At 38.3% G+C, this 15,779-nt stretch overlaps 1 protein-coding gene across 7 annotated transcripts in view; it reads right to left on the bottom strand.

Annotated features, from left to right (window-relative positions):
- PTPN4 (protein tyrosine phosphatase non-receptor type 4) overlaps positions 1-15,779 on the bottom strand; it is a 178,636-nt gene that overhangs the window by 39,402 nt on the left and 123,455 nt on the right. For all 7 annotated transcript variants that reach the window (XM_004276902.4, XM_033400230.2, XM_033400232.2 and 4 more), the window contains exons 13-15: positions 13,055-13,123; positions 5,281-5,406; positions 3,390-3,548 (exon numbers count right to left, since the gene is read on the bottom strand). In XM_004276902.4, the coding sequence (XP_004276950.1) occupies positions 3,390-3,548; positions 5,281-5,406; positions 13,055-13,123 (354 nt within the window). The remainder of the gene's footprint in view (positions 1-3,389; positions 3,549-5,280; positions 5,407-13,054; positions 13,124-15,779) is intronic.

Here is a 15,779-nt window from a genome sequence, read left to right on the forward strand (position 1 = left end):
GTAAGATACAGATAAAATTCTGGTTCAAAATTCAGGCTTCTTGATACTTTGGCTAATTTATAGTGACATTCAGAGTATTTCAAAGTAAACACCATTTCAGACTGATTACTAATTGATGCTCAAGGCAATTAAAGTGCATAGAAACTCCCGGGGATATGATTAATAGAATAGAACTGAAAATGTCATATTATTCTATCAGTAGGAATCTACTCCAGAACCAAGGTCCCAGACCTGAGATTCCTGGTTTCAGCCAAAGTCCAAGTCTCTGACCTCAGCTCCCAACTGCAAGTAAGGGAGGCTTTTGCCAGAGGTGGACTGCAGGTAAGTACGCTGCAGAGCAGCAGCCCAGGGATCCGTGCTTAGTCCTGCCACCACAGGTACAGCATCTAACAGGGTGCGCCCTCTGAGGCCCCATGGCTCAACACTCCTTCCACTCCACCCCCTTTGCTTCTCTTATTTCCTTGTCCTACAGCAGCCTAGTATTTGCATGGTCCATGATATATCACTAGACCTGATCAAGGCTGGCATGGGAGTTGGGTTACGCTGAGCCTGCAGGTGAAGTTATCAGTGCCAGTAGCTCAGAGGGGCAGAGGGAAGGCAAAGCTTTCAGGACGAAGCAAAAGGAATTGATTAGGTTGGATAAAGATAAGACTGGAACGGGACAGTCTAGGAAAGAATAGCTCAGGGAACTGGATTTAACATTTGAGGATTATGAAATCTGCATAGTCTCTGGTGATTAGGAACTGAAGGATGAAGTTGAGAACATGGGGAATTCCTCTCTGTGTTCAACCAGATATCCACACTTCAAACATACAACAGATAAATGGTTGTTAAAACTGTCAATCAAGCCAGGTGGGCCAAAGCTTTCCTGACTTGTTTCAGTCCAGGAGGCTGTAAGTTTCCTCATGAGTGCTTCAAGGTCAGCAGTGAGGCAGCTTCCTCTGCACTCAAAACAGTTCTCTGTTGCAGCTGTTAGCAATCTGTATCATAATAAAAAATAAAACCGTATCCATCCCACTCACACACTTTGCAATTATTTTGTAGAAATACCTGAGCTTCCCTGTTACGTCTTAGCATTGTGGTGGGAATTTATTTATTTTTTAATCTGTTAAGTATTTTAAAATTAATTTAGGGCTAATGTTTATCTCAGAAAAATCACAAACTAAAAACAGTCTAATTTTCTGTGGATCATTTAAAGAAAGGAAGGAAATGGTAGGATGTAATCTCAATCATCCCTGCCTACAAACAGTAATTTTAAGCAGTACAACAGCCTCCTGTTTGCTTCCACAGTAAACACACCTGCGAATTAATAGCGTTTTCTCCTTGGGAAGTGGGCAAGCTCACCCAGTGCCTGAAGTCAGGCTCACCTGAACGCCCCTGGACTCCCTCAAAGAGCAGGAAACTGGTGAGATATCGCAACATCAATTTCAATGTATTGTGCTACGTTGAAATGCTCTGTGCTTAATCCAACATATTGTTTGCATTCTTTTCACATTTGGCCAATGTAAAACTAAAATCTATGGATTCCAAGTTGAAAAATATTTCCTCTAAATTGAAAAAAAAAAATCAACAAAGCCTTGTCCAGGATACACAGTTCTACAGAGTGGCTCAGGTAAGAAAACCCGAGTTTTAGCTCTATAAATTGGGACAAATGCTGTTAGTGTGGCTCTCTCATCTGTAAAGGGGGGCTATATAGCTTTCCTATTTTATTGAGTTCTCTTGAATACAACAATGAAATAATTTATGAAAAAGCTGACTGTAAGCTACCAATGTAAGTTATTTTTATTAGTTTACCATTAAGCTTGTCTTTTCAGAACTCTCTCATTATTCTTAAGGTGAGGATTGGCTGAATTTCCAACGCAGTGTTATAGATTCAAAACTGAATACAAATACTTAAGCTTCATAAAACAGATGTCCAAAGAGAAAGCCCCAAGCATTTGAAATTCTGGTGGACTGGGCAGGGGAAGAAAAACTCTGCATGGTTCCAACCTATCCTGAACCTCCTCCTCCACTTCAGGTCAGGAAAAGAGAACAAAGGTATTCTGAAGAGGTAAGTGATTTGGGGGGTTTGTGAATCTATAAAATTTATGAAAGGAAATACTCAATTGTATGCATAGGCAGATGTGTATGGGCTCTACGGAAAGGGCTCTACAAAAACTAGACTGAGATCATGTGGTCAGGCCCCAGGAGTGACACCGTTCTGTCTGTGATGACACGGACTTTGTGATTCCTCCAAGTGGTCGGCTTTCATGTGCCGAAAGCATGTCATTTGAAAATTTAATCAGTTAACATTTCAATCACGTCTTTAATTACTGTACTTTTTAAAGTTTTAGAAGTAGAAAATACATGCTTATTAAAAATCAAAAAGTTTAGAGTTATAATTTTTAAAGTAATATAACATTAAATTTCCACCAATCCTAACTCCTGTCCACCCATGCTCCACAGGTGTCACTGTGCAGTGTATAGTTTTCTATTCCTCCAACCTTTAAAATGTCCACACACAATCCAAATCTTTCACCCAGATACACGTTAGCCAGACTAAACGCCCACTGGTACCGACAGCTTGGCCGCCTTCCCTGCTGGCGCCCACAGAGGACAGCAGTCGCTCCTACAGACCAGGCGCGCTTTCCTGGAGCACCTACAGCTGCTGTGCTGGCCACTCCACCTGCTCTCCATCACTCAGACCCACCCTTTCTTCAACCCTCATCACGTTCACTGTATCTGAAACCCCTTTTTCCTCCTCAGCAATTAATGAATCCTCTTACCTACCTATGTATCTTATAAAGTATTTTACTTTTTTTCTAACTCTTGCACTGTATTTTTACTTGCATATGAACTAACTGTATTGTATGAACCAATAAATCAAGACTGCCTATTAATGTGAGGTAAGTATGTTGTGCATTAAACTGATATACTGAATTATGAAGTTTAATTTATGCATCAACTTGTAATGAGATAGGAGTGAATTTTAGAATGAGGTATGCACACGTTCTGTAACTTATTTTCAATGTGATGTTCTCCCTTGCTACTTCATCTCCCCAACACTGTCTATTCATCCTTATGGTTCCCTTCCTGAAAAATATTAAGAAAACTCTACCTTTCATCACCTTACTGCCTGACCACAGTGATGCATTTATCTACAGAAATATGTAACAATGTGCACTAAAAGTTCAAGAATATACAGAGCCAACAAAATAATAGCAGCGATTTTGTGGGGTGGGGGTCACCAAGACCTTCAGGAACAAATAAGCACATTTACAAATATATAAATTTTTAAAACATCACATAAAGTCTTGTATCAAATACTGTAATTTCCCAGATTATTTCAAATGAAACAATTTGGGGCATTATTCCTCATAAAAAGGAAGCTAAATGCAAAAAGGCCTTACGGAGATGATTCCAAAACAATGCTGTTAGCTTGCGTGGAAGATGGAGACCGATGCCTCACGAACGCCTCGCCGGGGCAGGTGTGAACCACGTGGCCGACCAAATGGCCCACTGAAGACGGCCGTAACCTGGTTCCCTCTTGGGTGAATGCAGAATTTCGACTACGAGAAGAGGAACAAAAACTGAGTAAAAATGTACTGTAACTCAGTATGTTCAAGTTTCTTTCTTATATGATTGCAGTAGAAAGTGGGTGTGTGTTTTTAAGACTGACCACATTTTACTAAGCTGAGTCTCTGACAAAGACACTATGGTATAAACAGAAAAAACACAGAATAGGAAGTCAAAAGATCTGAGCTAGAGTTAGCAATCTGCCACGGGGATTTTATCTATTTCAATCATCTATTATCCCCACCAACCTTAATGTTTCTAGGTTTCAGTCACTACAAATGTGCGTCTTAATCAGCATTTACAAAATAAAAGGAGAGAACCCAATAATTCAGAAATATCCTCTGGTCTGAATTCTTTTTTAACCCTTTAATAAATACTTTTATTTATGGGATTTTCTATAATTTCTAAGACTAGAGATACTGAATACCATATTTCCATCTTCATAAGTGACACAGTCACTTTAGGATTTAGGGAAAGAACAATTTTCTTCATATCATACATAAAATTGTTTCATTAACAGAAAGTCTGATCAGAGTTAGTGACAATTAATTAATTCAACCATCTGGTTTAAATTTGATGTGTCTTCCATAATTTGCTGTAATTGTTTAGTGGGGTACTGGTAACAAATAAGGAACGGCTGGCTGGAAAAGGGACCAGAGAAAGAAGGTTCTGGATCTTCTCCAACAAGCTGATTAGCCTTTGAATTTATATGCAGTCTATTATAAAAAAGATGGCTTAGCACTCTGCAATTAGCAAGACACTGCACAAACTTTTGAGTCTATTTTGTTTCTAAGTAGTGACGAAGACACCTAGCTATTAGGTAACCTGCTGTGAACCAAGCTGTTTGTGCACACACTTTACTTCCAATATGGTAGGAATTTACTCTTAAGCTGACAAACACCCATCAGTGAAACAACTTGTAGAATTTAGTGCACATTTATTGAACATGAATGTGTATGAAATATGTCCAGAGGAAGACTTCTTTAAATATTATATTCCATGCCAAAATTCAAATATTTCTTATATCAACCTTTTGGGTTAACAAGGACGGTCAGTATGGTGACATTCATTTTGTTATCATTATCTTAATCACATACATATAATACATACAACACACTTGTTAACATTATGAAATTAAGATAACATCTTTGGCCAGTACACGTTTATTATCTTATTATTACTACCTACACCCAAGCATCCAGCTTTTGTGAGAAATGCTAGGATGAAGTGCATACACAGTAAGTGCTGAGTAACATGTGCTTCTCAGCTGAGCTATGGCTGAGCTGGTGGGAACTGAGGCTGGAAATCCCTTTTCCTAGACCACAGACACTGGCACAGCAGAAGCAGGGTAGGAGCTTCAGCAAGAGAATCACAACACTTAGCATGTTCAAATAATATGCACTCTCCTCGAAATTATGCTGGAGATACATATGGAAAAGACTTATGTCAGCTACAACCATATTCCCAGATTTTAAGTCTACTAATAGGCCTTGATATATTGGCTAGTGACCCTGACTGTGGAAGTCAGCTTTGTAGTTAAGTGAGCATCTTTATGTCATGCTCTGCTTACACACTGAGCTCCAGGCTGAGAGGAAATAATGCCTTGGAGCAACGAAAATCATGTCTAACTGAAAAATTTTAATTTTACATATTATAATCTTCAGGCAATGGAAACATACAGCCAAACATTTAGAAATTAGCAAAACGTACACCTGATGTACTTACTGATTTGGAGTGCCAGGTGGGGATCGCGATGGAAGGCTTTGTGTTTCCAACCTGTCATCAGATAGTGAATTCCTGCTTACTACTTCCCAATCCATTAATTTCCGTGCCAAGGGCTTACTTGGGGATCTGGAGTAATAATTTAAATAATATGCAAAAAATTTTATTTTTTACCCCAAACTATGTACCAAACCTTACAGTTTGTCTTAATACATCATATTCTAGATGAGTAAACACAACACGTTTATTTACAAGAAATTAATGCATTTGGAGGCTACTTACCAAACAATTTCCTAAGAAAGGAAATCTGCTTTATATGAAGAAAGAAGGCAAGAAAAAGTAGGAAAGAGAATAGGGAAGAGGAGAAAAACGAAAGAAACAAAGAAAGAAAGACGAAAGAAAAAAAACAATGGAATCGTTGGCTATCAAGTTTTCCCAGATACTGCCAACATTATATTTTAGACATTGTCTGTCTCTGTCCCAGCGTCTCTGGGACTTGAGCTTATCTTGTGGTGTTTTAAACAATTCCTAACACATCATCTCCTGAGTGTCCTTAAACCTAAACCCTGGCCCTCTGCCTCAATGAGGACAAGATAAAAATGATAATTGTGTATATTTTATTTATAAATTTTCCCCTTTTATATACAGTAGGTCAGTGGGTTTTTTTCTTTTCTTCTTTAGGAAACATTTGGAAGGTTAATTATTTTGTCTCACGGTGGGGAGTAGCGTATGTTTTCTAACCTGTATATTGTCAGTTATTATAGTGATAAAGAGAGTAAATGATCTTTTCAGAAAAGATATTGATCCTTACTGAGGTCAAAAACCCTTAGAATTTTAGGTGAATTAGCAACTGAAGTCATTTTTTATGCAAATTCAAAAAGTGGCCAAAGTTCGTGGAAAATACATGATATCTATTTAAATGCCTAGCTTTTTGACATGCAGAGTTCATATGAAGGTTAATACAATGAATTAAGCAAATTACATAAAAACACATAATATATCAGCTTCTAAACTTAGACAGTTTTATATTTCAGTAATAACTCACTGAAGCACATACAAACAGACTAAACTACAAAGCATGGTAACACTGACCACGAGTACTCAAGAAAATTTACATACATAGTAGGAAGCATTAAAACAATGAGTGGGGGGCTTCCCTGGTGGTGCAGTGGTTAAGAATCCATCTGCCAATGCAGGGGACACGGGTTTGAGCCCTGGTCAGGGACGATCCCACATGCCACGGAGCAACTAAGCCTGTGCACCACAAGTACCGAGCCTGTGCTCTAGAGTCCACGAGCCACAACTACTGAGCCTGTGTGCCACAACTGCTGAAGCCTGTGCGCCTAGAGCCTGTGCTCCGCAACAAGAGAAGCCACTGCAATGAGAAGCCCGCACACCGCAACTAGAGAGAGCCTGTGCACAGCAACAGAGACCCAACGCAGCCAAAAATAAATAAATAAATTTATTTAAAAAAAAAAAAAACAATGAGTGGGGACCATCAATCCTAGCTTTGACCTTCCCACAGACAAACCACTTAAGTTTCTACATCTAAATATCAAAATTTACTAGTAAAATGTATGCTCCTACGGTCCTTCCCTACCTTCTGAAATGATCTATGAGTATCTACATTTTCAGTGGAATGTTTTAGTTTATTCATTTTACTAAACCACAAGTAACTTAAATTACTTCTGAATCTAAAGCACACAAATGCCCTATCATTTCATGTATTCATAGCTAAAATCTTTTTAGTTTGGCCTAATGATGTTGCTTTTTTTTCTTTTATTTATTTTTAAATTGAAATATAGTTGACTGACATCTCCTTAATTTAAGAACATTGAACATTTTCTAAAAGAGATGTAATGTTATCAATTTTTTTAAAAAGTCATTGAGTCAGATTTCATTTTTCATAAGTGAATCTGAAGTCATTAAAACATAAACATTTCCCATTACCATGAGTTTAAATTACAGGATTTTCTGATTTGAAGACAAGTCAGGATACCATTTAGTCTAACCACCTCATCAGTCACAATAAAATAAAAATAAAGTATATTATCTCATGCATTAGATTTTTTAAGTGAAGTAAAGATTATTAAAATAAACAGCATTTATGGCTCTTCTATTAATGTTAGTAAACAGATTACTCACATATTGGATTATTAAATGTAAACTGTTTAAGTGAGTTCACTAGCCACAGTCAGGAGATCAACTATTTTCATTTTCTAAAAGAGGGAAAGAGTCATTTGAAGGAGGAAAAAAATCCAGTTATACTCACCTAATACAAAGCATCAGAACACTTTACTGTTGTTAATAAACTAAACATGGTTGGAAATGCTTTGCATTTAAAACTAAATTTCAAGGTATTTTATTAACAGTTTTAACCTCAGAGACCCACCCACTCAAGCTTGCTGTCTATGTTTCCTGTTGAGTGTGGAAACTTCAGAGAAAAAAATACCACACTTCATCAGTGTTTGCAATGTGGTAAATTTATTTTCTGACCATGGCACCTTATTTTTCTGTTGCATGGGAACATTCTTTTGCTTTCTTCTTAGATATTATATGATAACTGAAAAAGTCTGAAAGCAATTCAAAGAGTTGATGTATCAGAAAAATAAGTTAACATTTATTATTGCTGAAAAAAACAACCTTACATAAAAAGTTTAAGGAGAAATCTTTTCTAACTATTTATACTGCCAACTAAAATTCCAAGGAGTGGACAAGAATTCTAGAATTCTCTAATACTCTAACAGAATCATTTAATAATTGCTAAAACCATTAGGGTATTTTGATAGATATGCATCAGATCATCACAATCCCAGAAAAGCTTAGTCTTTCAGAGCTAATGGGATCATTAAAACAGTACTTGTCCTAGATGATGACTTATTATTTCAAAGTAGATTCATACAATTCCAGCACAACAAAAGAAACAGGAAGTTATTTGGGGCCCATCATATTGGAATTTTATCTCTACTACTCACTGAATAATGCATATTTGTTTTATAAGATAACCTGTTAAACAATTTCACATTTTAATAATGCATATATAAAATGAAGAACTATCTGACTGGTGACTATCATACTAAGTGAAGTAAGTCAGACAGAGAAAGACAAATATCATATGATACCACTTATATGTGGAATCTTAAAAAAAATGATATAAACAAACTTATTTACAAAACAGAAACAAACTCACAGACTTAGAAAATGAGCTTATGGTTACCAGGCAGAGAAAAGTGGGGGAGGAGAGATAGACTGGGGCTTGGGATTCCCATGTACACACTGCTATATTTTAAATAGATAACCAGGGACTTCCCTGGTGGTCCAGTGGCTAAGACTCCACGCTCCCAATGCAGGGGGCCTGGGTTCAATCCCTAGTCAGGGAACTAGCTCCCATATACCGCAACTAAGAGTTCACATGCCACAACTAAGACCCGGTGCAGCCAAATAAATAAATAGATATATAGATAGATAGATAGGTAACCAACAAGGGCCTACTGCATAGCACAGGGAGTTCTGTTCAATATTCTGTAATAACAGAAATGGAAAAAGAATTTGAAAATGAAGATACTTGTATATGTGTAACTGAATCACTTTGCTGTACACCTGAAACTAACGCAACACTGTTAATCAACTATACTCCAATATAAAATAAAATTAAAAAAAAAATTTTTTAAATATTAAATTTAAAACATAAATAAATAATAAAATAAAATAAAATGCATTGGGAACTGCTCTGGAAAAAAAAATGAACTAGTAAGATGCAGGTGTAACTATCTGTATATCTTTCAAAATCTGATATGCTCAAAATATTAAAGCATTTACACATATAAATAAAGGAAGTCATTTGCATGTGATATTAACATTAATATATAAACACACCTATGACTTGGTATTCATATTAGGATATCATGTTACAGTAGAACTAGTTATGAAATCATGTTCAGTATTTTTACAAATATCAAGCAAGACAAAAAGTTAAGCTTCTTGTTAGGAAAAGAATAAAAAAGTGCAAGTATTTTGTTATGGTGCTATTTTAACAGAAGAATCAGAAAAATATTTACTTTGATTTTAACAAGTCTGAAAGGAGTGTTGCAAAAAAGTTATAGTACTAAGAACTAGAATAAATATGTACATTTTAAGTTAAAACAAAGTTGATAGGAAGTAAACTATTCCTTTCTCAAGAGCAATTTCAAGGAAAATGGTTTCAAATTAACATTTTACTGTACATTTTACCTTTGTACAGGTCCTTAATACTTTCAAACTGGAAACAAGAGTATCTATGAGGGCTTCCCTGGTGCGCAGTGGTTGGGAGTCCGCCTGCCGATGCAGGGGACACGGGTTCGTGCCCCGGTCTGGGAAGATCCCACATGCCGTGGAGCGGCTGGGCCCGTGAGCCATGGCCACTGAGCCTGCGCGTCGGGAGCCTGTGCTCCGCAATGGGAGAGGCCACAACAGTGAGAGGCCCGCGTACAGCAAAAAAAAAAAAAAAAAAAAAAAAAAAGTATGACTGTGGAAAGGAGGAATTTGAGTAATTTCAGTAGCTGTATCTATTGGGGCAGACATCTCTGTGTTTTTACTTTCTTTCTTTCTCCCTTCTGAAATAACCAAGCCACTAATATGACACCAAGATTTATATTTAATAGAGAAACTGACAATATTTCCCTCAATAAATCTAAAAATAAAGCCAAAATAAATCAATTTCAAAACTTTTTTGAACAAATGCTGAAATGAATTACATCATTCAAATTCAAGTTAAACTTATCACAGCAAAATGCTATATGCCCTGACCAGTGAAATCTTTCCTACATCAAGGCATTTTTCATTGACAATTTTCTGATTGGAGAGATCATTCATAGACAAATCAGGATGAGGGTAAGCCAGGAATGAAGGGGAAAAAAAAAAACCCAAGTAAATTTTATTATTCAAACACATAAAAAATCATGTTCTAATGATTTTTTTGTTTCAAATGTCCTTACTCCAAGGAACTTGTAATATTATTTGTTTTTTATTTTTACAAGCATTCCAGGCACAGTGCTGGCACAGCCTCAGCCCCAGAAATGACTCTGACTGTGCACGCGGACCGGTGGCAGGACGAAGGGAAGGATCTTGCAATTAAATCTACAGCTCAGGATAAAAGGACTTAAGTGTTTAAGATTTACTGACATGAATGACTGCAGATTTTTCAACATCGAAGAAAATTCCTATGATATGCTAAGTGATAAAAACAAGCAACAAAAAGTATGAAACAATGTTTAAAACAAATAAAATATAGACATACATATCAATATCTCTGTGAGTATATACATGGCAAAATCTTGAATAGTAAATACAAAACAATTTTAAATGATTGTGTTGGGGGTAACGATTTTTCTTTTTTCTTTTTTTTTTTGCGGTACACGGGCCTCTCACTGTTGTGGCCTCTCCCGTTGCGGAGCACAGGCTCCGCGGCCATGGCTCACGAGCCCAGCCGCTCCGCAGCATGTGGGATCTTCCCGGACCAGGGCTCGAACCCGTGTCCCCTGCATCGGCAGGCGGACTCTCAACCACTGCGCCACCAGGGAAGCCCTACGATTTTTCTTTATGTTATTTGGCATTGTTGGAGCTTTAAAAAAAATGAGCCATCACTTGTGGAGCAATAAAGCAGTTTCTGCTTTTGGAGGAAAGAAAAAAACAGCAGCTTTTTACCCTAGAAACACAAAGCAGGAGGTCTTTCGGACAAAGACTAAGAGCAAAATTAAAGTCAAAAGCAAAATTCTCCACTTCTCGTTTATTAAAACTCTCAGGCCTCCACTGGCAGCAGACTCTAAGCTCATGACCTCTTTAAGGACTCACCCTCTCTAAGCTATTTTCACTGAAAATACACTGCTTCATTTAAAAAACATCTACCATACCCCACTCATTAGAGAACTGTGGCTACTGTGGTGAATTAAGACAGACAAACTCCCGTCCTCCTAGAGCTGACATCCTACCTAGTGAAGGAGACAGACAATAAACGGGATCATCTTTCACATGTGAGACAGGGAAGGAGTCAAGCTTCTCACGCAGAACAGCAAAAACTACCGCACAGAGGTTAAAAGTGTGGGTAAGAACCTGGGATGCCTGGTTAGAATCTTGCTGCATCCCTCACTCTCCGTACAATCTCAGGTAAATTATTCAAACTCGCTCAGTTTTCTCATCTGTAATGGATTTATTACCTCACTGAGTTTGGGGGTTGTGAGTTAATATACAAAAACTGCCTGGCACAGGTAAGTACAAAATAAGCATTAGCCATTATGAGATTAACTGGTCACCCTCTTCCACTCACATCCCCACAGAGTGATTCTATCCCAGCAGCCAGGCTAATCTCCCACCCTCCCCCATCTTTTTATTTTGGAACATTTCAAATATAAACAGAAGTAGAAAGAAGAGTTTGATAAACCCTGTGTACTCAGGCCCCAGGTTCAACAGCATCATCATGAGAATCCTGTTTCACCTCGCCCCCCAATTATTCTGAAGCAAATCCCAGAAACCATACGATACTTGTAGATACTTCAGTTTATCACTCTAAAGCACAAGAACTCTACCACATTTTAAAAATGCAAGTCAGTTTATATCCCTCCCATGCCCCCAGTCCCCCTGGCCTCCATTTACAATCCTAAGTCCTCACTGTTCCCAGCACAGGGCCACACAGACTCCGGCCGCTGCCTGCCTGTCTAGCCATCTCCTGGATCACTGCCATGCGCACCCTGCCCACTACTGGCTCCGGCCCAGGGCCTTCCTTGCCTCAGCCCTCACTATATGAGGCGCCTGCTCCACCAATCAGAGTGCAGCCTCCATGAGACTAAGAGGGGTTACTTGTTCTTCACTGTGTTCCCAAGGCCTGAAACAATGCTCGGCACAGCAGGTCTTCAGTAAAGATCAGCTGCCACCAATCTGGTCACTCTCCCTCGTCAGAGCTCTTGGCTGAGTTTTCAATCATCTATTGGACAATCTGGTTAGATCGTTGCTCAGGCATCTCAAACTAGACCTGTGCCAATTTAACGTCTTCTATTACGAGTCTGTTCTCTCCTGTAGCCCCTGTCCATTTTATGTCACTCCAAGCTGACAAGTCTCTCCAGACACTCCTGTCTCTCACACACCTCCACCAACGGGTCAACAACTTGTGCCTGTTCCACTCGCAAAATAAGCTCCTCAAATTTGTTCCCTAGTAACCACTTCACTGTCAATGTTTTAGTTCAGACCTTTGTTATTTTCATTTGGATTACTGCAATAACCTAACCGGTCTCTGGGTACCCAGCCTTACTTCTAATTCATTCTCTATACTTGCTTATAAAACTATTTTCTAAACCATAAATCTGATCATGTCATCTCACTGGTTGAAAAGCAAACTGGTTATTAACAGATCTTAAAAAATGAAGATAACAAAATAGCACCCAAATAAAAAGCAACTTATTTCTTAACAATATGATTTAAAGAAAGAAGAAATGGGCTGGGTAATATATGAGATGAGTCACTATGTTTCTCAAAAATGTTAACAAAAGGGAAACAAGCCTTCCAACAAAATGTTATATTAATAATATAATACTTGATTCTGCCTAGTCAGGGTTACAATCCTTGGTCCACTAAAAAAACCTGATTGAGTAAACTAGACAAACTATTTCATTATTCGCTCAACATAATTTATCATTTAATTAAAGAAGGAATCATGTGATAATTCTGTAATCATATTTGGAAAAAGAGTTTTTAGCAATTTTAACCTTGCTTTAAAAAAAATTCAGACACTGAATTAGAAGTGGCTTACCTTGCAAACACCCTGTCTTTATTTGCCTTTTCTTTGCCATATTGAACTGACTGGACTTCAGTTCTCCCACTGAAATAGATAAATATGTACAATAAGAAAACCTTAAAGAGAACTACAAGATAAAATGACAACACACAGCATGACTATACTACAATTACATGAGACAAGATATTTCTAGCAGAGAAAAGGGAGCAGAGGGTAAGAAGGAAAGAATGGACTATATTCCACTTCTACCTGGATGGATGAAGCTTAATTACAGTTCTTCCATTAATGAACAAGGATGTGTTCCAAAGACACTTTGTTTTCAGATACTCCTTTGTTTGGGAGTGAGTATGAAAGAAGTAATTCTGTCTGAGAGGAATTCCTCCTCTGCTATGCCCTGGAAAGGCACTCCCTCTAGACTCAGAAACAGGTTGCGCTGTCCCAGCTCATCTAAGCCCTGCCCTCCTGCCACGTCTGCGGTTTGGCTAGTGTCTTTACTACTCCTTCAACAAGGGCCTGACACATTGGGGGAGATCTCGAAGAACTGCTCTTTCCTTGAGCAAGCTTTTCCTCCTCACCTACTGATAACGATCACAGACACATCCTCAAATCCCTCCACGTCCAGATACAGGCAACTCCAGATATTTTTATATAAGAAGGAATGAAGGTCAGAAAATGGTTAAGAGTTGGGCATTACAGGGGGTTATCTTGAAGGTGATTTGTCTTCCAAGCACACCGTTTATGCCTGGGAACTGAGCTTCCTCTGTGGTACTCCAATGTGTTGAGAGCAAATTTGTAAATAAAAACTTGGTTCTCAGAGAATCTGTTACTTGACACATCACATTATTTGAGTGAATGAACACAAATGTTTAGAATATCAAATATAACCATTTACATAGATGGAAATTTAATATATATAAAAGCATACAAATATAGGTTTCCAAAGCTAATAAGCAATTTTAAGATCATCTTCTATGGACAAGTATAGATAAATGTGAATAGAATGGCACATCTGTTCAAGTTTTAATGGAAAGTCAGAAACATTGTCACGATTTTAAAGTTTAGATAAGTTGATGTTTCTTAATATATTTCCTCTAAGAAGGATGAGCTACACTTGCAATTGTGAACAAGGTAACAGATTTAGGTTCACCACTGCTTTGTACTTCCACATTAGAACAAGGACTGTAATCCCCTGGACATTTTGGAACAGAGATAACAAGGGGGTGTGTGTGTGAGGAGGCTGGTAAAGGAAGTATTAAATCCCCTGATATTCAAAATTCCATCTCTCAGTCTTCGTGAGAGATGACAAGAGTGCTAGTATTCCCAACCATTGCTGATAATGAGGGGGAAAAGCATTTATCCAATGTGTATCCATTAGGGATAGGACTGTATCCAGATAAACATGTCATGCTGCCATTCCTACATCGCTCACAAGATTATTAATCATTTTGGTGATTAAAAAGTATTCTGGATACGTTTTTGAAGTTCTTAAGGACTATAAACAGAAAGCCTAGCTTTCACAACTACAGACATCTACGGCTTGCTTATACACACGAATTTAACTTCACGTTAACCGAGCTGCCCAGGCCTCAGTCCTGTCCTGCTCTGTCTGCTACGCCCCGCATCTGGGAGGCTCCCCTGCAGGCTGGCTTTCTGTCAGTTCTGCCTTTTTTCTGGTGGGAGATCAGAAAGCGGAGCAAGTCAGAAGCAGGTGACCGTCAGATGCTGGCAGCCGCTGTAACAGCAGCAGGGACAGGGCACAGAAAGAAACAGAACCCCGCAGATGATGCCACCCCTGATTAAAGCAGCACCGTCCTGGAGATCCAGAATCGACGGTAGCAGCTCACCAGTGCGGCAGCAGGTCTCAGCTTGTGGGCTCCAGCCCAGAGTGACACAAGCTTCTGACCCTCAGGCATTACCCATTCTTCCTGCTGCTTCTCCAAACCCCCTCCCTTTTGTTTTCTTAGCCTTTCTAACACCTGTGTTAGAAACCAACTGCCTCAATTAAATTGCTTTTATTTGAAAAATCAAAAGAGCTTCCTGTTTCCCGGACTGATAGAGTAATTTTCCAGGAAAGAGGATTCAAATGGGACATTATTACTCAAAAGGCTGAATGAACAAGTTGAATTTCATAATAAAAATATAAAGATTAAATTCAAATATGAGGGGAAAATGAAGTGTTTATATGTCATATTATCCACATTATTCTACAGGGTTTAGTATAATTAGAACAAAATGTAAAACTGTAACATAATCTAAGAACACTAAATTCTGACAGCAAGATATTTATCTTAAGAACAGTGAGAATATACCAACTGGTGAAAGCATGCAGGCTTCTTGTAAGTAATTCAAGCAATATCGAAAAGCATAACAAAAAAAGTAAACAGATTTAGCCACAGCCATACCCCTAAGAAATAATCTCCATTATGAGCAGGGAAAAATCATTCTGAAACTCTATACATACATAGAAAAGGCTACAAATATGGATATAATTCTATTACAATGTGATTATGCTATATATGCCACAATGAAAATACTAAATGGATTTCTCTTGAATTAAAGGAAAGAAAAAGGCTACCATTCATTTACAAAAGAAGAAGGAGGAGAAGAATAAAAAGGTCAGGGAAGGGCTTCCCTGGTGGCGCAGTGGTTGAGAGTCCGCCTGCCGATGCAGGGGACACAGGTTCGTGCCCCAGTCCAGGAAGATCCCACATGCCGCGGAGCGGCTGGGCCCGTGAGCCAT

This window comes from Orcinus orca, chromosome 7 (genome assembly GCF_937001465.1).
Source record: "Orcinus orca chromosome 7, mOrcOrc1.1, whole genome shotgun sequence".
In the NCBI taxonomy this organism is placed as follows: Eukaryota; Metazoa; Chordata; class Mammalia; order Artiodactyla; family Delphinidae; genus Orcinus; species Orcinus orca.